Source organism: Nerophis lumbriciformis, linkage group LG10 (genome assembly GCF_033978685.3).
Source record: "Nerophis lumbriciformis linkage group LG10, RoL_Nlum_v2.1, whole genome shotgun sequence".
Taxonomy (NCBI): Eukaryota; Metazoa; Chordata; class Actinopteri; order Syngnathiformes; family Syngnathidae; genus Nerophis; species Nerophis lumbriciformis.
This window is the reverse complement of record NC_084557.2, coordinates 41,515,692-41,538,778: the sequence shown is the minus strand read 5'-3', so window position 1 is coordinate 41,538,778 and position 23,087 is coordinate 41,515,692. Positions and strand designations below refer to the sequence as shown.

General features: G+C 36.8%; 1 protein-coding gene across 1 annotated transcript in view; it reads left to right on the top strand.

The window, feature by feature from the left end:
- The window catches only part of tmem117 (transmembrane protein 117), a 162,286-nt gene that overhangs the window by 9,763 nt on the left and 129,436 nt on the right, over positions 1–23,087 (top strand). Inside the window, exon 3 of the mRNA XM_061969589.2 lies at positions 149–461. Coding sequence (XP_061825573.1) covers positions 182–461 — 280 coding nt within the window. The 5' untranslated portion in view covers positions 149–181. The remainder of the gene's footprint in view (positions 1–148; positions 462–23,087) is intronic.

Sequence of the window (23,087 nt, the reverse complement as noted above, 5' to 3'; positions counted from 1 at the left end):
CGCTTATCCGTCGGAATTTAGCATAATCCCGATCCAAACCTCAACAGAACTCCTGTAATCTCACACTGAGCGATGTTCTCCCCGCCGCTCTAATCCGCTGTTTGTGATGTCACTAATCTGACTGCGAGATGCTCTCTCTGCCTCCCAGGTGTGGCGGTGGCGGGGGGCGGTGCCGGGCAGGATGGAGATACAATGCCGCTGCCGCTACTACTTCCAGCACCCGTGGTCGCGCATCCTGGTGGCCTACCTGGTCATCTTCTTCAACTTCCTCCTCTTCGCCGAGGACCCCGTGTCCCATAGTCAGACGGAGGCACGCATAGCGGTGGTGGGCCACTGCTTCTCCTTCCTCTTCAACAAGTACCCCGGGGGCGGCTGGAGCGTCCTCAAGGTGATGAGCTGGATCGTGGCCATTTTCCTCGGCCTTCTGGCCGGGAAGTTCATCTTCCACCGACAGCTCTTTGGTAAGTGATGCGCGGTAACGCCCCGGAATGTGTCAAATACAAACAACCGTGTAGAAGTCTTAGCCTCGTTGTTTTAACTGCAGCCACGTTGTGCTTCTAACTAATACAACATCAACAGTTGGCAGCTTCACACAAAAAATACAAAACAAGTTCCCGTGAAACTTTGTAGGGCGGGGATTCTCAAACTGTGGTACGTGCACCACTAGGTAGGCCAAAGAATCACTTGATTCATGTACAGTCTTTTATTTTCCGACATTCAAACTAGGGCTTTCTGCTCCGCCGCTCCCAGTCTGTGGAATGCTCTCCCTGACCACCTGAGGGCACCACAGACTGTGGATGCATTTAAAAAAGGCTTAAAAACCCTTCTTTTCTTTTCTTTTCTTAGATATATGCATACTAGGGCTGCAACTAACGATTAATTTGATAATCGATTAATCTGTCGATTATTACTTCGATTAATCGATTAATAATCGGATAAAAGAGACAAACTACATTTCTATCCTATCCAGTATTTTATTGAGGGAAAAAACAGCATACTGGCACCATACTTATTTTGATTATTGTTTCTCAGCTGTTTGTAAATATTGCAGTTTATCAATAAAGGTTTATTAAAAAAATGGAAATAAAATAAAAAATTTACCAAAAAAAATGCGCATAGCATAGATCCAACGAATCGATGACTAAATTAATCAGCAACTATTTTTATAATCGATTTTAATCGATTTAATCGATTAGTTGTTGCAGCCCTAATGCATACTAGTTTTAGCTATTTGGCTGTTCTAGTTTTTATTTAAATTTTTTTTAAATTATCTTTAAAAAAAAAAAAAAATTAATACACTGTAGCACTTTGAGTATGTTTACTCAATGTAAAGCGCATTTTTTATTTTTTTATTTTTTTTTACAAATAAAATCTATTAAGGTTGCATGGTACCGCAATACTAAGGAATCATATTCGGTACTATACCGCCTCTAAAAAGTACCGGCTCCCCTGTCGTCGTCACGTGGTGACATTGCGGGTTTTACGAGCAGAGGAGCATGTTCGGCAGCGCACAATCACAGAGTACTTACAAGCAGACACAGTGTGTAGACAGAAAAGGGAGAACGGACGCATTTTGGTTTAAAAAGTAAAGATAAAGGTGAAGTTATAACACTGAAACGCCCTCAGGAAGAGGTGCTTTAAGACATGGCTAAAGTCCAGCTCCAGTCTGCAGTGTTTTAGCTACTTCTAAATCACTAATCCTCGCCTCCATGGCGACAAATATAGTATGTTCCTTACAAGTATCGTTATCACTGCAGGACGAAGAATAGCTAAACATGCTTTACTACACACCGTAGCTCACCACGTCAAAATTTAAACAAACGCCATCCACTGTAATGATACCAAGTACAGGAGTGTAGCTAGTTGATACTATGATTACATCGATATGTTTAGCATCACAAAATCTTTTTTCGTTTTTTTTTAATTTATACTATGTTTATAAACTCAGGAAATCGTCGTCGGCGATCATTCGAAACGAGTATGATTGTCCTCCTGTTGGTGGGACTGCCTTCAGGAGAACGCCTGTGCGGGGAATCTTTTAAAGTGGGGAGACTGGTGCACAGACTGCCATCACACTGTCTTTGGCAAAGAGAAGGCCAGGGTCCAATGGCATGGAGACCAAGACAATTGGGGGCCCATCTTTGCTGCAGCCTTCTTCCGCCTTTGTGACCGCTGTGTTGCTTCTATGCAACCATCATTCGCCCACTCCACCGTTGAGGTCTTTTACGACGAGGGTACTTAATGAATACTTAGATCTACTATGCTACTGTACTTTAATGTTGTCATTATGGTGGTACTTAATGAATACTTAGGTCTACTACACTACTGTATTTTAATGTTGTCATTATGGTGGTACTTGATGAATACTTAGGTCTACTACACTACTGTATTTTAATGTTGTCATCAAATTTAAGTGAATAATAATTACTTTTCAGGTCTACTACAGTACTGTATTTTAATGTTGTCATTATGGTGGTACTTGATGAATACTTAGGTCTACTACACTACTGTGTTTTAATGTTGGTCATTATGGTGGTACTTAATGAATACTTAGGTCTACTACGCTACTGTACTTTAATGTTGTCATTATGGTGGTACTTAATGAATACTTAGGTCTACTACACTACTGTGTTTTAATGTTGTCATTATGGTGGTACTTAATGAATACTTAGGTCTACTACACTACTGTGTTTTAATGTTGTCATCAAATTTAAGTGAATAATAATTACTTTTGAGGTCTACTACAGTACTGTATTTTAATGTTGTCATTATGGTGGTACTTGATGAATACTTAGGTCTACTACACTACTGTATTTTAATGTTGTCATTATGGTGGTACTTAATGAATACTTAGGTCTACTACACTACTGTATTTTAATGTTGGTCATTATGGTGGTACTTAATGAATACTTAGGTCTACTACACTACTGTATTTTAATGTTGTCATTATGGTGGTACTTAATGAATACTTAGGTCTACTACACTACTGTGTTTTAATGTTGTCATTATGGTGGTACTTAATGAATACTTAGGTCTACTACACTACTGTGTTTTAATGTTGTCATTATGGTGGTACTTAATGAATACTTAGGTCTACTACACTATTGTGTTTTAATGTTGTCATTATGGTGGTACTTAATGAATACTTAGGTCTACTACACTACTGTATTTTAATGTTGTCATTATGGTGGTACTTAATGAATACTTAGGTCTACTACACTACTGTGTTTTAATGTTGTCATTATGGTGGTACTTAATGAATACTTAGGTCTACTACACTACTGTGTTTTAATGTTGTCATTATGGTTGTACTTAATGAATACTTAGGTCTACTACACTACTGTGTTTTAATGTTGTCATTATGGTGGTACTTAATGAATACTTAGGTCTACTACACTACTGTGTTTTAATGTTGTCATTATGGTGGTACTTAATGAATACTTAGGTCTACTACACTACTGTGTTTTAATGTTGTCATTATGGTGGTACTTAATGAATCATCATGAGGTATCAGGCCTGTTTGCAGGCATGGATGATCAGGGCTCTCCAGTCTTCTCTGTCGTCCTCTCTATGTATGAGTTCTATATTATTGATATTTCCGATAAAATGTCTTAGGCTGTTGATGTATGTTGTTCGTTGTCGACCTGGAGCTTTCTTTCCCACTAGTTTTCCTGTTAACAACAGTTTTTCTAAGGTGTCTTTTCTAATGATATGTCCGAGCAATTTCAGCTGCCTATTTCGTCTCGTTGCAATTAGATATTTTCTTGTTTTAGCCTTTGCCAATACTTCTTCATGACTTTTCTTGTCAGTCCATGATATGCGGAATATTTTTCTGAAGAACCACATTTCATTTGCCTCCAATTTTCTCAGTTGATTGTTTAAAGTCACAGCCGTAAAGTAGGACAGACCATATGTACGTTTTGAGGACTCTGGGTTTGGTGTCAATTGAGATGTTTCTATTTTTTAAATATAATCTCGTTTTCTCACCTACCATCAGATGTCACTGTGACACCAAGGTATTTGAATTGATTCACTTGTTTTATTTTCTTGTTGTTGCATGTGAAGTTACATGCAGGTGGATGTGGTTTCTTGGAAACTGTCATGTTTTCGGTTTTGTTGAGGTTTAGAGCCAGTCCGTTTGCTTCACTGTGGACTACTACTGTGTTCAGGATGTTCTGTAGTTTTTTCTTAATTCAATGAATACTAAAATTAATTAATGAATACTAAAGTCTACGACACTACTGTGTTTTAATGTTGTCATTATGGTAGTACTTGATGAATACTTAGGTCTACTACACTACTGTGTTTTAATGTTGGTCATTATGGTGATACTTAATGAATACTTAGGTCTACTACGCTACTGTACTTTAATGTTGTCATTATGGTGGTACTTAATGAATACTTAGGTCTACTACACTAGTACACTACTGTATTTTAATGTTGTCATTATGGTGGTACTTAATGAATACTTAGGTCTACTACACTACTGTGTTTTAATGTTGGTCATTATGGTAGTACTTAATGAATACTTAGGTCTACTACACTACTGTATTTTAATGTTGGTCATTATGGTAGTACTTAATGAATACTTAGGTCTACTACACTATTGTATTTTAATGTTGTCATTATGGTGGTACTTGATGAATACTTAGGTCTACTACACTACTGTATTTTAATGTTGTCATCAAATTTAAGTGAATAATAATTACTTTTGAGGTCTACTACAGTACTGTATTTTAATGTTGGTCATTATGGTGGTACTTAATTAATACTTAGGTCTACTACACTACTGTAATTTAATGTTGTCATTATGGTGGTACTTAATGAATACTTAGGTCTACTACACTACTGTGTTTTAATGTTGTCATTATGGTGGTACTTCATGAATCATCATGGGGTATCAGGCCTGTTTGCAGGCATGGATGATCAGGGCTCTCCAGTCTTCTCTGTCGTCCTCTCTATGTATGAGTTCTATATTATTGATATTTCCGATAAAATGTCTTAGGCTGTTGTTATATGTTGTTCGTTGTCGACCTGGAGCTTTTTTCCCTACTCGTTTTCCTGTTAACAACAGTTTTTCTAAGGTGTCTTTTCTAATGATATGTCCGAGCAATTTCAGCTGCCTATTTCGTCTCGTTGCAATTAGATATTTTCTTGTTTTAGCCTTTGCCAATACTTCTTCATGACTTTTCTTGTCAGTCCATGATATGCGGAATATTTTTCTGAAGAACCACATTTCATTTGCCTCCAATTTTCTCAGTTGATTGTTTAAAGTCACAGCCGTAAAGTAGGACAGACCATATGTACGTTTTGAGGACTCTGGGTTTGGTGTCAATTGAGATGTTTCTATTTTTTAAATATAATCTCGTTTTCTCACCTACCATCAGATGTCACTGTGACACCAAGGTATTTGAATTGATTCACTTGTTTTATTTTCTTGTTGTTGCATGTGAAGTTACATGCAGGTGGATGTGGTTTCTTGGAAACTGTCATGTTTTCGGTTTTGTTGAGGTTTAGAGCCAGTCCGTTTGCTTCACTGTGGACTACTACTGTGTTCAGGATGTTCTGTAGTTTTTTCTTAATTCAATGAATACTAAAATTAATTAATAAATACTAAAGTCTACGACACTACTGTGTTTTAATGTTGTCATTATGGTGGTACTTAATGATTACTTAGGTGTACTACACTACTGTATTTTAATGTTGTCATTATGGTGGTACTTAATGAATACTTAGATCTACTATGCTACTGTACTTTAATGTTGTCATTATGGTGGTACTTAATGAATACTTAGGTCTACTACACTACTGTATTTTAATGTTGTCATTATGGTGGTACTTGATGAATACTTAGGTCTACTACACTACTGTATTTTAATGTTGTCATCAAATTTAAGTGAATAATAATTACTTTTCAGGTCTACTACAGTACTGTATTTTAATGTTGTCATTATGGTGGTACTTGATGAATACTTAGGTCTACTACACTACTGTGTTTTAATGTTGGTCATTATGGTGGTACTTAATGAATACTTAGGTCTACTACGCTACTGTACTTTAATGTTGTCATTATGGTGGTACTTAATGAATACTTAGGTCTACTACACTACTGTGTTTTAATGTTGTCATTATGGTGGTACTTAATGAATACTTAGGTCTACTACACTACTGTGTTTTAATGTTGTCATCAAATTTAAGTGAATAATAATTACTTTTGAGGTCTACTACAGTACTGTATTTTAATGTTGTCATTATGGTGGTACTTGATGAATACTTAGGTCTACTACACTACTGTATTTTAATGTTGTCATTATGGTGGTACTTAATGAATACTTAGGTCTACTACACTACTGTATTTTAATGTTGGTCATTATGGTGGTACTTAATGAATACTTAGGTCTACTACACTACTGTATTTTAATGTTGTCATTATGGTGGTACTTAATGAATACTTAGGTCTACTACACTACTGTGTTTTAATGTTGTCATTATGGTGGTACTTAATGAATACTTAGGTCTACTACACTACTGTGTTTTAATGTTGTCATTATGGTGGTACTTAATGAATACTTAGGTCTACTACACTATTGTGTTTTAATGTTGTCATTATGGTGGTACTTAATGAATACTTAGGTCTACTACACTACTGTATTTTAATGTTGTCATTATGGTGGTACTTAATGAATACTTAGGTCTACTACACTACTGTGTTTTAATGTTGTCATTATGGTGGTACTTAATGAATACTTAGGTCTACTACACTACTGTGTTTTAATGTTGTCATTATGGTTGTACTTAATGAATACTTAGGTCTACTACACTACTGTGTTTTAATGTTGTCATTATGGTGGTACTTAATGAATACTTAGGTCTACTACACTACTGTGTTTTAATGTTGTCATTATGGTGGTACTTAATGAATACTTAGGTCTACTACACTACTGTGTTTTAATGTTGTCATTATGGTGGTACTTAATGAATCATCATGAGGTATCAGGCCTGTTTGCAGGCATGGATGATCAGGGCTCTCCAGTCTTCTCTGTCGTCCTCTCTATGTATGAGTTCTATATTATTGATATTTCCGATAAAATGTCTTAGGCTGTTGATATATGTTGTTCGTTGTCGACCTGGAGCTTTCTTTCCCACTAGTTTTCCTGTTAACAACAGTTTTTCTAAGGTGTCTTTTCTAATGATATGTCCGAGCAATTTCAGCTGCCTATTTCGTCTCGTTGCAATTAGATATTTTCTTGTTTTAGCCTTTGCCAATACTTCTTCATGACTTTTCTTGTCAGTCCATGATATGCGGAATATTTTTCTGAAGAACCACATTTCATTTGCCTCCAATTTTCTCAGTTGATTGTTTAAAGTCACAGCCGTAAAGTAGGACAGACCATATGTACGTTTTGAGGACTCTGGGTTTGGTGTCAATTGAGATGTTTCTATTTTTTAAATATAATCTCGTTTTCTCACCTACCATCAGATGTCACTGTGACACCAAGGTATTTGAATTGATTCACTTGTTTTATTTTCTTGTTGTTGCATGTGAAGTTACATGCAGGTGGATGTGGTTTCTTGGAAACTGTCATGTTTTCGGTTTTGTTGAGGTTTAGAGCCAGTCCGTTTGCTTCACTGTGGACTACTACTGTGTTCAGGATGTTCTGTAGTTTTTTCTTAATTCAATGAATACTAAAATTAATTAATGAATACTAAAGTCTACGACACTACTGTGTTTTAATGTTGTCATTATGGTAGTACTTGATGAATACTTAGGTCTACTACACTACTGTGTTTTAATGTTGGTCATTATGGTGATACTTAATGAATACTTAGGTCTACTACGCTACTGTACTTTAATGTTGTCATTATGGTGGTACTTAATGAATACTTAGGTCTACTACACTAGTACACTACTGTATTTTAATGTTGTCATTATGGTGGTACTTAATGAATACTTAGGTCTACTACACTACTGTGTTTTAATGTTGGTCATTATGGTAGTACTTAATGAATACTTAGGTCTACTACACTACTGTATTTTAATGTTGGTCATTATGGTAGTACTTAATGAATACTTAGGTCTACTACACTATTGTATTTTAATGTTGTCATTATGGTGGTACTTGATGAATACTTAGGTCTACTACACTACTGTATTTTAATGTTGTCATCAAATTTAAGTGAATAATAATTACTTTTGAGGTCTACTACAGTACTGTATTTTAATGTTGGTCATTATGGTGGTACTTAATTAATACTTAGGTCTACTACACTACTGTAATTTAATGTTGTCATTATGGTGGTACTTAATGAATACTTAGGTCTACTACACTACTGTGTTTTAATGTTGTCATTATGGTGGTACTTCATGAATCATCATGGGGTATCAGGCCTGTTTGCAGGCATGGATGATCAGGGCTCTCCAGTCTTCTCTGTCGTCCTCTCTATGTATGAGTTCTATATTATTGATATTTCCGATAAAATGTCTTAGGCTGTTGTTATATGTTGTTCGTTGTCGACCTGGAGCTTTTTTCCCTACTCGTTTTCCTGTTAACAACAGTTTTTCTAAGGTGTCTTTTCTAATGATATGTCCGAGCAATTTCAGCTGCCTATTTCGTCTCGTTGCAATTAGATATTTTCTTGTTTTAGCCTTTGCCAATACTTCTTCATGACTTTTCTTGTCAGTCCATTATATGCGGAATATTTTTCTGAAGAACCACATTTCATTTGCCTCCAATTTTCTCAGTTGATTGTTTAAAGTCACAGCCGTAAAGTAGGACAGACCATATGTACGTTTTGAGGACTCTGGGTTTGGTGTCAATTGAGATGTTTCTATTTTTTAAATATAATCTCGTTTTCTCACCTACCATCAGATGTCACTGTGACACCAAGGTATTTGAATTGATTCACTTGTTTTATTTTCTTGTTGTTGCATGTGAAGTTACATGCAGGTGGATGTGGTTTCTTGGAAACTGTCATGTTTTCGGTTTTGTTGAGGTTTAGAGCCAGTCCGTTTGCTTCACTGTGGACTACTACTGTGTTCAGGATGTTCTGTAGTTTTTTCTTAATTCAATGAATACTAAAATTAATTAATAAATACTAAAGTCTACGACACTACTGTGTTTTAATGTTGTCATTATGGTGGTACTTAATGATTACTTAGGTGTACTACACTACTGTATTTTAATGTTGTCATTATGGTGGTACTTAATGAATACTTAGATCTACTATGCTACTGTACTTTAATGTTGTCATTATGGTGGTACTTAATGAATACTTAGGTCTACTACACTACTGTATTTTAATGTTGTCATTATGGTGGTACTTGATGAATACTTAGGTCTACTACACTACTGTATTTTAATGTTGTCATCAAATTTAAGTGAATAATAATTACTTTTCAGGTCTACTACAGTACTATATTTTAATGTTGTCATTATGGTGGTACTTGATGAATACTTAGGTCTACTACACTACTGTGTTTTAATGTTGGTCATTATGGTGGTACTTAATGAATACTTAGGTCTACTACGCTACTGTACTTTAATGTTGTCATTATGGTGGTACTTAATGAATACTTAGGTCTACTACACTACTGTGTTTTAATGTTGTCATTATGGTGGTACTTAATGAATACTTAGGTCTACTACACTACTGTGTTTTAATGTTGTCATCAAATTTAAGTGAATAATAATTACTTTTGAGGTCTACTACAGTACTGTATTTTAATGTTGTCATTATGGTGGTACTTGATGAATACTTAGGTCTACTACACTACTGTATTTTAATGTTGTCATTATGGTGGTACTTAATGAATACTTAGGTCTACTACACTACTGTATTTTAATGTTGGTCATTATGGTGGTACTTAATGAATACTTAGGTCTACTACACTACTGTATTTTAATGTTGTCATTATGGTGGTACTTAATGAATACTTAGGTCTACTACACTACTGTGTTTTAATGTTGTCATTATGGTGGTACTTAATGAATACTTAGGTCTACTACACTACTGTGTTTTAATGTTGTCATTATGGTGGTACTTAATGAATACTTAGGTCTACTACACTATTGTGTTTTAATGTTGTCATTATGGTGGTACTTAATGAATACTTAGGTCTACTACACTACTGTATTTTAATGTTGTCATTATGGTGGTACTTAATGAATACTTAGGTCTACTACACTACTGTGTTTTAATGTTGTCATTATGGTGGTACTTAATGAATACTTAGGTCTACTACACTACTGTGTTTTAATGTTGTCATTATGGTGGTACTTAATGAATACTTAGGTCTACTACACTACTGTGTTTTAATGTTGTCATTATGGTTGTACTTAATGAATACTTAGGTCTACTACACTACTGTGTTTTAATGTTGTCATTATGGTGGTACTTAATGAATACTTAGGTCTACTACACTACTGTGTTTTAATGTTGTCATTATGGTGGTACTTAATGAATACTTAGGTCTACTACACTACTGTGTTTTAATGTTGTCATTATGGTGGTACTTAATGAATCATCATGAGGTATCAGGCCTGTTTTCAGGCATGGATGATCAGGGCTCTCCAGTCTTCTCTGTCGTCCTCTCTATGTATGAGTTCTATATTATTGATATTTCCGATAAAATGTCTTAGGCTGTTGATATATGTTGTTCGTTGTCGACCTGGAGCTTTCTTTCCCACTAGTTTTCCTGTTAACAACAGTTTTTCTAAGGTGTCTTTTCTAATGATATGTCCGAGCAATTTCAGCTGCCTATTTCGTCTCGTTGCAATTAGATATTTTCTTGTTTTAGCCTTTGCCAATACTTCTTCATGACTTTTCTTGTCAGTCCATGATATGCGGAATATTTTTCTGAAGAACCACATTTCATTTGCCTCCAATTTTCTCAGTTGATTGTTTAAAGTCACAGCCGTAAAGTAGGACAGACCATATGTACGTTTTGAGGACTCTGGGTTTGGTGTCAATTGAGATGTTTCTATTTTTTAAATATAATCTCGTTTTCTCACCTACCATCAGATGTCACTGTGACACCAAGGTATTTGAATTGATTCACTTGTTTTATTTTCTTGTTGTTGCATGTGAAGTTACATGCAGGTGGATGTGGTTTCTTGGAAACTGTCATGTTTTCGGTTTTGTTGAGGTTTAGAGCCAGTCCGTTTGCTTCACTGTGGACTACTACTGTGTTCAGGATGTTCTGTAGTTTTTTCTTAATTCAATGAATACTAAAATTAATTAATAAATACTAAAGTCTACGACACTACTGTGTTTTAATGTTGTCATTATGGTGGTACTTAATGATTACTTAGGTGTACTACACTACTGTATTTTAATGTTGTCATTATGGTGGTACTTAATGATTACTTAGGTCTACTACACTACTGTATTTTAACGTTGTCATTATGGTGGTACTTAATGATTACTTAGGTGTACTACACTACTGTATTTTAACGTTGGTTGCACATTTTGGTTGCTGTTATCTTTCATAGTCCAATTATATGTTGATGACGTCTCCAAATAATTGGATTCTATCTAAGGACGGGCGCCAATACAATACCAATTCCCAGTACGTGGGAATTAAAACCGGTACTCAATGGTACTAATTTTCGGTACTTTTGTGTGTGTTAATGAATCTTAATGGTTTGATGATAAAATGCAATATTTTAATGTGATATTTTAAAATTATCTGATTATGATAACTAGGCTGTTCAGTTATCTTTTTTTTTTTTTTACATTTAAGTCATTTGCCATGTATTTTCACTTCCAAGACATTAGATGGCAGCACTGTATAGGCCCTCTATGGTATGTTGTGGAAGTAGGAAGTAGCTTTTTCCAGGAATCTGAATGGGTTATGTTGCACCCTACAAAGTGTTTATACTTTAAGTATTGAGATTATTATACACCAGCTGTTTGATTTGTAACATTGATCTTAGTTGTAGTTAACATCACCATGTAAAATTGCTAAAGCTAACAGTAGCCCGTTTAGGGCAAATCCAATGTAAATTAGCATCAGGCTAGCGCATTTTGGAAGAGTGGAGCCTTATTTTATGTTCAAACTTTTTTCTTACCAAGCATACTTGCTTTGTAATTGTTGAGAATTGCAACATTGCTTAAAGCAATGTTTTTCAACTAGTGTACCGTGAGATACAGTCTGGTGTGCCGTGGGAGATTATCTGATTTCACCTATTTGGGTTAAAAATATTTTTTGCAAACCAGTAATTATAGTCTGCAAACGATGTGTTGTTGTTGAGTGTCTGTGCCGTCTAGAGCTTGGCAGAGTAACCGTGTACCACTCTTCCATATCAGTAGGTGGCAGCCGGTAGCTAATTGCTTTGTAGATGTCGGAAACAGCGGGAGGCAGCGTGAAGGTAAAAAGGTATCTAATGCTTAAACCAAAAATAAACAAAAGGTGAGTGCTCCTAAGAAAAGGCATTGAAGCTTAGGGAAGGCTATGCAGAACGAAACTAAGACTGAACTGGCTACAAAGTAAACAAAAACAGAATGCTGGACGACAGCAAAGACTTACTGTGGAGCAAAGACGGCGTCCACAAAGTACATCCGAACATGACATGACAATCAACAGTGTCCCCACAAAGAAGGATGAAAACAACTGAAATATCCTTGATTGCTAAAACAAAGTAGATGCGGGAAATATCGCTCAAAGGAAGACATGAAACTGCTACAGGAAAATACCAACAAAAGAGAAAAAGCCACTAAAATATGATGATTTCTGCTGGTGGTGTGCCTCCGGATTTTTTCAACGCAAAAAAATGTGCCTTGGCTCAAAAAAGGTTGAAAAACACTGGCTTAAAGGGACTGTGGTTGAGTCCAGCCTGAGTGCTGCTTAAGTGATTGTTTCCGTGAGCCGGTTTTTAGTCTGCAACCGGACGTGACGTCACGTTCAACAAAAGGTGTGGAAATATGACTCAGTTTGATTTTACGTGAATCGATACCCGGTAGTACCGACAGACTTCGGTCTGTGCCTACAAAGGTATCAAATTCGGTACTGTTGCGTCAACCAGCTCTTCCTCCCAGGGAATCTAAGTTACTGGTCAATCCCAAATTCTTTCGATGACATATATGCTGAGTAAGAAGGATCATCAAGACAGAATAGGATTATTATCAAGTTTTACTGAAAATTTTAGGAGATCAGCTTAACCAATACATTTATACTACTATTCATACATGCTACTCTAGTTGATCTGACACTCAAACGGAAGAGCCAATTTCTTGCACATGAAGAAAGCCCGCACCTGTCTGGAAAGGAACACGGCCTCATTGTTCTACTACAGATAAGACAAAAGGGAATATTCCCTCTCCTACAGTGCAAGCCTTCGAGGTAACACACATAGTTTACTTGCGGACATTAGATAAAAAATAGAAATAGTACAAATGGAAAAACACTAGGTGTTTTAAACATGACTATGAGTACAGAAAGAACTCTTAAACATATATGCATTCTCCACAGTACCCAGGTCTAATTCTATCAGAATGTATGTGATATGTGTCCAAAGCCATGTCGCCCAAAGTCATTTCTTGTGATTCTTCCTGTTTAATTAACGAATGTGGAGATGATGTCATCATCTTGGCCTTTAAGCATGTGTATAATTCTTTTTTTTTTCTTTTTTTTTTTTAAAGGTGGAACAACAATTTGTTTAAGGCTGCAGCTAACGATTATTTTTCTATCGATTAATCTATAGATTATTTTTTTCGATTAATCGGTTAATCTATAGATTATTTTTTCGATTAATCTATAGATTATTTTTCCTTTTACCGATTATTTTTTTTATTTAAAATGAAGATGAAAAAATAAATGTTGGCCAGTTTTTTCAAAAGGCATGACTTTTATATACAAAAAAAAAAGTATGGCCACTCAGTCAACATTGACAACAACATGACAAAATATTCTGTAACAATGTAAACATTTAAAACTTTTAACATTTAACAAAATTAAAAGTAGCTTATTTGCTTTTTAATGTGCAAATATAAAAGTAAACATCCAGTGCAAATCTTAATATTCTGCAATAGTATAAGCATTTCTAAAGTAAAAGTATTGCTTATTTTGCTTTAAAATGTGCAAAAATAAAGATAAACATCCAATACAAAAAAGTCCAAAACGAAATATTCTGTAACAGTGTAAACATTTCAACAAAAGTAAAAGTATTGCTTATTTTGCTTAATAACACAACAATGATAGTATGATTAAAGTGAAAGTTAATTGTTGGTTTGTACATAGTATATGTAACTGTTAATGTTGTAAAAGGTATTTGCACAACTAATTAACGTTAGCGTTAAAGAGGAGCGCGTCTTTGTAAACACTGAACAGGCACGCCAAACGCGCCTCTCAGAGCGAAACAGTGTTTTAGTTTATGAATTTACAACGCAGATACAAATGACACATTCATGATTTTGTGTAATGATGACAACGTATACTCACGCGGACGATTGACTAGTTGATGGTGATGGCAAGAACGCTGTCGGGTGTTTTCTTTTCAAATGTTCCTTCATAGCCGTTGTGCTGCTATGATAGGCCATTTCCGCTCGACACAGTGTGCATACAACAACTGTCAAGTGTTTTGCTTTTTTCGCTGTGCTTATCCCACACTTGAAGGGATGTACCAATGCTGAATGAGGCTTCTGGATTTCACTCAAAAGACCAGACCGTAGTTACTTTTTCCTTTTATTTTCCTTTAGTTTGCAACAGTTTTTCCAACCAAGAAACAGCTTCTTTTTTCTTCTTTAGTCTTTTTAGCAGTCTTTAGCAGTGTTAATAGACTTTAGTTTCTTTAGCTGTCATTAGCTGTCTTTAGTAGCCTTTAGTAGCCTTTAGCTTCTTTAGTAGGTGAAAAACCTTTAAGGACAAAACACCACAAGATTAACATGCTGTAAAAAATCAATCAATTATCAATCCCATAATTTACAACTATTAATTAGGCTATCAAACTCTTAACCATTAAACAAGTGCAAGAAAATGGACACATCTTTTCCCTTTAAGTTAAAACAGATTTTAAATAAATTGTCTCAACATAAATGCACCAACACATTACATTTAACACCAGAAACACAATAGATAAATGCAACAGAAAACCCAATATGCAAATACATAAATACCTAACCAATTAACCACCTATTTAGATACATATTTAAAATCCATATTCAATATAAATATATTATTAATTTAGCAGTGAAACACTCAATCTTAAACGCTGTCTACTGGTAGAAAAATGCCCCTTTTTCTACGCCCTCACCAACACAGTTAAATCCAACACTTCAAATTGAGCGACTTCACCCTCCTGATGAAGCAAACTGCTCCAACATTTATCAAACTAAGCAAAGAATATCAACACTAAACAACAGTTACATAACACACTGTGTGTATTTAGCCTCCAGACTAAGCACGCTACATGCACACAACCCCCCCCCATCTCACCAGCGCAACAGGTGCGCCACACCCACGAAGAGAAATATTAAATCTTACATACTTTTGGCACAACTCTGGGTTATCTGTAATGAACTAAACCTTTTTCCACTCTGCGCTGGCGTCTTTTGTACTCCTTGATTTGACACAGCGGTCTAATTACTGGGCTCGCGCACCAGCAGATGAGACAGGAGCGCGCCGCGTTATACCTGCGCGCGAACGTAAACTGATCGGCTCTGATTTTATAAGCCGACTGGCCGAAATAATGCCGAATTATATACATTTCCTGGGGTTGCCTAGGTGAATAGGGATGCGGATGTGCTCTAAGATAAAATATAATTTTATTAAGTGGGGTTTGGCTGGTTGCTAAACAGCCACAGTTGCGAGCTCGCGCTTCAGCTGACGAGACAGCTGTTCACCGCTACAACATTATTAGGCAGTTTATTGAAATACTCCCACACTTTTGACGACTTTTGGCGTGCTTTTTTTCCCTCGCTCGCACCGCTCGCATCATCTGCTTTGCGCTCCGCCATGACGGCAGTGTGACGTAAATATGCGACGCGTCGAAGCATAAAAACGACGTCGACGTATTTACGTAACCGATGACGTCGACTACGTCGACGCGTCGTTTCAGCCTTAAATTTGTTACACATTTTTGAAGACACATATTTGTGGGGTTATTAGTACCTTTATCTAATTTTTTGTTACATTATCCCTTCTTGCTCTATTTTTAAAATTATTTTTGTGGGTGTAAAAAAAACAAAATACTACAATGTGCACCGTTTACCACAGACTGACATTCCATGTGTGGATGTGGGGGCGTGGCCACGGTGATGCCGGTGTCAATATGATGCCATAAATAATTTGCATAATTGGCTATGAGGCGTGATCTTTTTTTAAAAAGGTTAAAAAACTATCATACCATTTTTTGCGGGCCACAGGGCGCACCGGATTATAAGGCGCACTGCCGATGAAGGGGTCTAGTCAGGTTTATTTTCATACAAAAGGCACACCGTATTATAGAGCACATTAAAAGGGGTCATATTATTATTTATTTTTTTCTCTAAATTGAAAACACTTCCTTGCGTGCAAGGACGGGAGTGGAAGAAGTATTAAAAGATGGAGCTAACTGTTTTATTGACATTCAGACTTTATTTACCGTATTTTCCGGACTATAAGGTGCACTTAAAATCATTTTTTTCTCTTAAACACGACAGTGTGCCTTATAACCTGGTGCGTCTAATGTAAGGAATAAGTTTGGTTGAGCTTACCCACCTCAAACCAATTTTATTTGGTACATGGTGTAATGATAAGTGTGACCAGTAGATGGCAGTCAAACACAAGAGGTACGTGCAGGCTGCACCGTTTGATGTGCTTCAACATACAAGTATTATTATGGTGTGTATGTATAAGGTAAGACATTATCTGGCAATTTGTTTCACAATATTATGCAAAAGCAACTTTTCTTACCTTCTGGTACCTGCTAATCTGTATTTGGGATCTGCATAAATCCTGAAAAATTGCACGTGTCCGCCTTTGTAGTCCGTGCCGACTACGTAGTCAATAAGCTTCTTCTTTTTCTCTATTTTCTTATATTAGACATTCATCCTCCACTGTTGCCATTACTCATATAAAGTAATGTAAAGTTCTTACTTATATCTGTCAGTAAACTCGCCATGAAAGCGCTAAAACATACCGGTGTAGTGAGTTTACATTATTCACCCAAGAACTTTAGTTATTAGAGTTCCGGTCGGACGTTTTTTCACGGGACACATTTCCGGTGTTGTTGTTTCTGCATGAGGAGATGCTGCTCCGTTATTGATTGAAATAAAGTGTGAATGTCATTAAAACAGTTAGCTCCATCTTTTGACACTTCTTCCACTCACGTCCTTGCACGCTACACCGCTACAAAGATGACAAGGAGAAGACGCTGCCGAAGGTGAGCCACGTAAATAAGACCGCCCACAAAACGGCACATCCGGAAGCGACTGACAGAAAGCGACTTGAAGATGATCTGTAAAACATCATCTCTGCAACATTTTGACCAAAGAACTACCATTACATGTTATGTAGACCACAAGGAAGTATTTTACATTTAGAAAAAAATAAAATAAAAGTGTCTCCTTTAATGCGCCCTATAATCTGGTGCGCCTAATATATGAAAAAAGATTTTAAAAAAATAGACCTTTCATCAGCAGTGCGCCTTATAATCCAGTGCTCCCTATGGTCCGGAAAATACAATAAGTCAATATTGGAGCAGCATCTCCTCATCCATGGCTCACGAGTGCAATAACAACACAGGAAATGTGTCCTGTGAAAAAAACGTCCGACCGGAACTCTAATAACTAAAGTTCTTGGGTGAATAATGTAAACTCACTACACCGGTATGTTTTAGCACTTTCATGGCGAGTTTACTGACAGATATAAGTAAGAACTTTACACTACTTTATATTAGAAATGGCAACAGTGGAGGATGAATGTCTCATAACAAGAATATAGAGAAAAAGAAGAAGCTTATCGACTACCTAGTCGGCACGGACTACAAAGGCGGACACGTGCAATTTTTCAGGACTTATGCAGATCCCAAATACAGATCAGCAGGTAACAGAAGGTAAGAAAAGTTGCTTTTGCATAATATTGCTGAACAAAAGCCCAGATAATATGTCTTACCTTATATACACACCATAATAATACTCGTATGTTGAAGCACAGTACAATCCATCAAGCAGTGCGGCTTCATAGCTTACCAAAGTCGTACTAAAACATTTTGATAGATTTCTGAGCGCCGTGTGTAATGTTCTATATTTTCAATGGAACAGATACTGTTTTGGTGTTGACTTGAGTCATATTGCAGTCTACACATATCTCTTATGTGTGATTGCCATCTACTGGTCACACTTATCATTTCACCATGTACCAAATAAAATAGCTTCAAGGTCGGCAAGCACAACCAGAATTATTCTGTACATTAGGCACACCGGGTTATAAGGCGCACTGTCGAGTTTTGAGAAAATGAAAGGATTTTAAGTGCGCCTTATAGTCCGACAAATACGGTATATATATATTTAAAAAACAATCTGTTCTATCAGTTATTAGTAGCAACATATTTTTCTTGTTACGTTATATTGTTTAGGTGTATTTTTGTATTTAATGTGGCTGTTAATTTCATCCCTACAACGTACAGTAGGGATGTAACGATACGAACATTTCATATCACAGTTATTGTGACCCAAATTATCATGTTATTATTACGGTACTGTTGAATGTGCTCAAAAAGTACTCATAGACACGGAAATATTCTAACCAAGTTTTATTTACAGTAAAAATAAAATAAAATAAATAAGACACACAATATACGTTTTTGGCAGAAGAAACATTAAATATTGTTTTGGCTTCGACGGAGCCATATATTTTTTTCGAGTGTTTCGATATGTTTATCTTCTTTCGTTTTAATTTGTAAAGGTCGTACTTTTTTTTTTTTTATAATGATAAAGAAAAAACGGGTGTTGGGCCACTTTACTTCCACTTTATTTGTGTCATGTCTGTTGATCATGTTTTTGTTTGGCTATGTTCTGTTTGGGTTTTGGACTCTTTTTAGTTCCTGTTTGTGCACTCTTGTTTGTTTTGTTTCCATGACAACTTATTAGTTTCACCTGTTTCACGTTTTGGACTCGCGCCCCTGATGCCAATCATGTCATTGTTATTTAAGCGTGTCAGTTTCTGTTGGTCGTCCTGCCGACATTACCTTTGTTACGTCTACTACCCATGCTACCCATGATACTCATGTTTATCATAGTTCATGCTGTTCGTTCTGGTCACAGTAAGTGTTCTTTATTTCATGTCCATAGTTTTGCCTTTGTGCTAGTTTTTTGTTTCATAGTCAAGTTTGCATTTCCGCCTTGTGCGCGCTTTTTGTTTGTACCTTTTTATAGTTATTATTAAATCATGTCCTTACCTTTACGCCATGTCCGCTCCAATTTCTTTGCATCTCGGGAAAACAAACCCCGCCAAAGTCCACGTCGTGACAATTTGACATCACATGTACATAGTGTATATACCCCCCCCATTTTTTGTTATATTGTTTTTCAAATCACCTAACATGTATACTATGTATATGTACATCATTTATCAATTCAACGTAATTTTTTTAATATACATGTTACAGGTTGTATATCTTTTATTATTGAATGTATCAAATGTGATGAATATTTAATTGACCACAATGGAAACAAGCCTTTTGGCTTTTTGTGCCATCCATTTGCCTTTTTAAAGCATTACATGGATTCAATTCTTTAAGATGTCAATAAACTTCTCAATCAATGAATCCAAAACATGAGTTCACTTCCTTTTGGTGGGTTCAATGTGCACAAATAAACAACTTAGTTGCTGAGAAGGCAATGTGCTTGCATAAATTTAGATTGAAGTACGCAGTTTCTTAATGGGGGAAATATGTTAATGTTTCTTGTTTTCACATTAGCATATTTGCTTCTCCATTTAATGAGCATGTCAACAGTTTGAGAGTTCCTCAAAGTGTGGTTATCAATCACGGCGTTACAATAATTTAAATTCAAAATAGTAATACTAACCTTTGGCAATTTTACCGCGGTCTATTATTATACTGATACATCCTACTACAATGTAACACATGCTGCAGTTTGTACAAGCTTGGTTTATTTACATTCATTATTCTGCCCTCCTTGAATGTTAGGATTTAGTTTGGCAGAAAGTTAAACAGTCCTTTAAATTAGAAATGTAAAAAAAAATCCAACTTGAGGATGTATATTGATAGTCTCCGAAATGAAGTGACTGTAAAACTAAGCAAACAAAGAAAAGTATATTAATATACAAAGTGCACTTAATGTTAAATCAACAATTCAGCTCTTAATAAGCTGAAAAAAGCAATACAACAGTTCAGGATAAAGGTTGGCTCGATGCTTCTAGCTTAAAGGGGAACTGCACTTTTTTGGAATTTTGCCCATCATTCACAATCATTATGAGAGACAAGAAGACAAAATATTTTTTTTGCATTCTAACGTATAAAAATCGGCTTGTTCTAGGTTTCCAGCAATGTAGCTAATGGGAGAAATCAATTCTACCTCTAAATCACTTTAAAAATGTATTCAAATACAGTCAACAATACTTCATTCACGTTCTGTAACCTGTATAATAACCAAACTGTAGCAACATTGTTATTGTAAGAGTGAACACTGAGGAACTCTTCTTCTAGCGTAGGAACTAGAGATGTCCGATAATATCAGACTGCCGATATTATCGGCCGATAAATGCTTTAAAAACGTAATATCGGAAATTATCGGTATCGGTTTCAAAAATTAAAATGTATGACTTTTTAAAACACCGCTGTGTACACGGACGTAGGGAGAAGTACAGAGCGCCAATAAACCTTAAAGGCACTGCCTTTGCGTGCCGGCCCAGTCACATAATATCTACGGCTTTTCACACACACACAAGTGAATGCAATGCATACTTGGTCAACAGCCATACAGGTCACACTGAGGGTGGCCGTATAAACAACTTTAACACTGTTACAAATATGCGCCACACTGTGAATCTACACCAAACAAGAATGACAAACACATTTCGAGAGAACATCCGCACCGTAACACAACATAAACACAACAGAACAAATACCCAGAACCCCTTGCAGCACTAACTCTTCCAGGATGCTACAATATACACCCCCCACTACACCCTACCCCTCCCACCTAAACCCGGCCCCCCCAACACCAACCGCCTCATGCTCTCTCAGGGAGAGCATTTCCCAAATTCAAAGCTGCTGTTTTGAGGCATGTTAAAAAAAATAATGCACTTTGTGATTTCAATAATAAATATGGCAGTGCCATGTTGGCATTTTTTTCCATAACTTGAGTTGATTTATTTTGGAAAATCTTGTTACATTGTTTAATGCATCCAGCGGGGCATCACAACAAAATTAGGCATAATAATGTGTTAAGTCCACAACTGTATATATCGGTATCGGTTGATATCGGAATCGGTAATTAAAAGTTGGACAATATCGGATATCTGCAAAAAAGCCATTATTGGACATCTCTAGTAGGAACACATCAGCGTGTATTAGCTGTAGAAGCTAACTACGGCAAGTGATAAGCTAGCTTCTACGACAACGCAAAACGCATTACAGTTAGTAATACACAACACTGTGATAGAACACCAATCTGTACTGAGTGAAAAACATGAACAATCTTATTAAAGTATCTGTAAAGTATAATTTCATGTTTTGTTTGTACACAGCTAGCCAGACAGTATATGTACTGTAGTTGTAATAACACGAATGGCGTGCTGCGTGTATCATGGTCAATATTAAAGTGACTCACTCGATGGACAGTTGTTTGTCTGGTCCAGCTGGCCGGGGACGTTTCCTGTTGAATTTGAGTAAGCACTCCATTTATGCAGAAATAGTTTGTCTCCAAAATCCACATTTTCAGCTTCGAGTGACTCTCACCTCACTCTTGGCTTCCGTCTGCTCCAACGTTTCACCCTCTTCAAGGTTGTGAATCCTCATTTGGCCAAAAATAGTCGTCTTAGTTGTCCTTTACCAAGTCTGCCATGATTAGAAAACACACTCTTGTTTAATTCCGGAAGTAGGAACACACATGTTGACAGAAGTCAGACATGCGTTGCTATGGAAACAGAAATCAATGCGCAGAAGAAATAAATCCCGGAAATGATTCAAATGTTAAAAATACGGTAAATATTGAACATATTACATATTATTATAAAGGTGTTTGTTACTACATTATATATATACTTGCAGTGTGTATATATAACGGAAGAGGTGGGTTTGGACTTGGGGCTAGTCGACCCACATGGCACAAGGCAACATCTGCCCAGAGGAGAAAGCTGGTGGTTGGTCAGGTTCGACAACAAGAGGAGGCAGACAGATGTGCAACAGCAGTGGCACAGTCCAAACAGGGACAGTGGACTAGCTGGGAAAACCTGGAGCATCGTAAGCTCACATGGAAGGATCTTTGGGAAATGGAAGGGAGCCAAATCAGCTTCATCATCAGAGCCACCTACGATGTTCTTCCCACACCCAAGAACTTAAACCAATGGTTTGGAGAAGATCCTTCTTGTGCACTCTGTCAAACCCCTGCAACACTCAGTCACATCCTCACCTGCTGCAAAATCAGTTTGTCTCAAGGCCGCTTAACCTGGAGGCACAACCAGGTCTTAAGACAACTGGCGATCACCCTGGAGGAAAGGAGAAATAACAACAAGGCCCTCCCTCCCCCAATCCCTAGTCACTCAATCACCACTCAGTTTGTAAGAGCAGGACAACTCCCACCAAAACCATCTGCAAGAGTGGAGGCAACCCTTCTGGACTCTGCCTGGGACTGGAAAATGCAGGTTGACTTGGACCACAAACTCATCTTCCCGCCTGAAATCATTACAACCAGCTTCAGGCCGGACCTGGTCTTGTGGTCAACCTCCCAGAAGACTGTGTTCATTGTTGAACTAACTGTACCATGGGAAGCAGCAGTAGGTGAAGCATATGAGCCCGAGTGCTTCCAGTTGAAGTCGGGTGGAGAGGCTTCGTTGCTACGTCCACAACCAAGCTCCTCAAAGGAATGGGATTGAGAGGTCAGGCCTTCCGGCGGGCTGTCAAATCGCTGTCGGATGCTGCTGA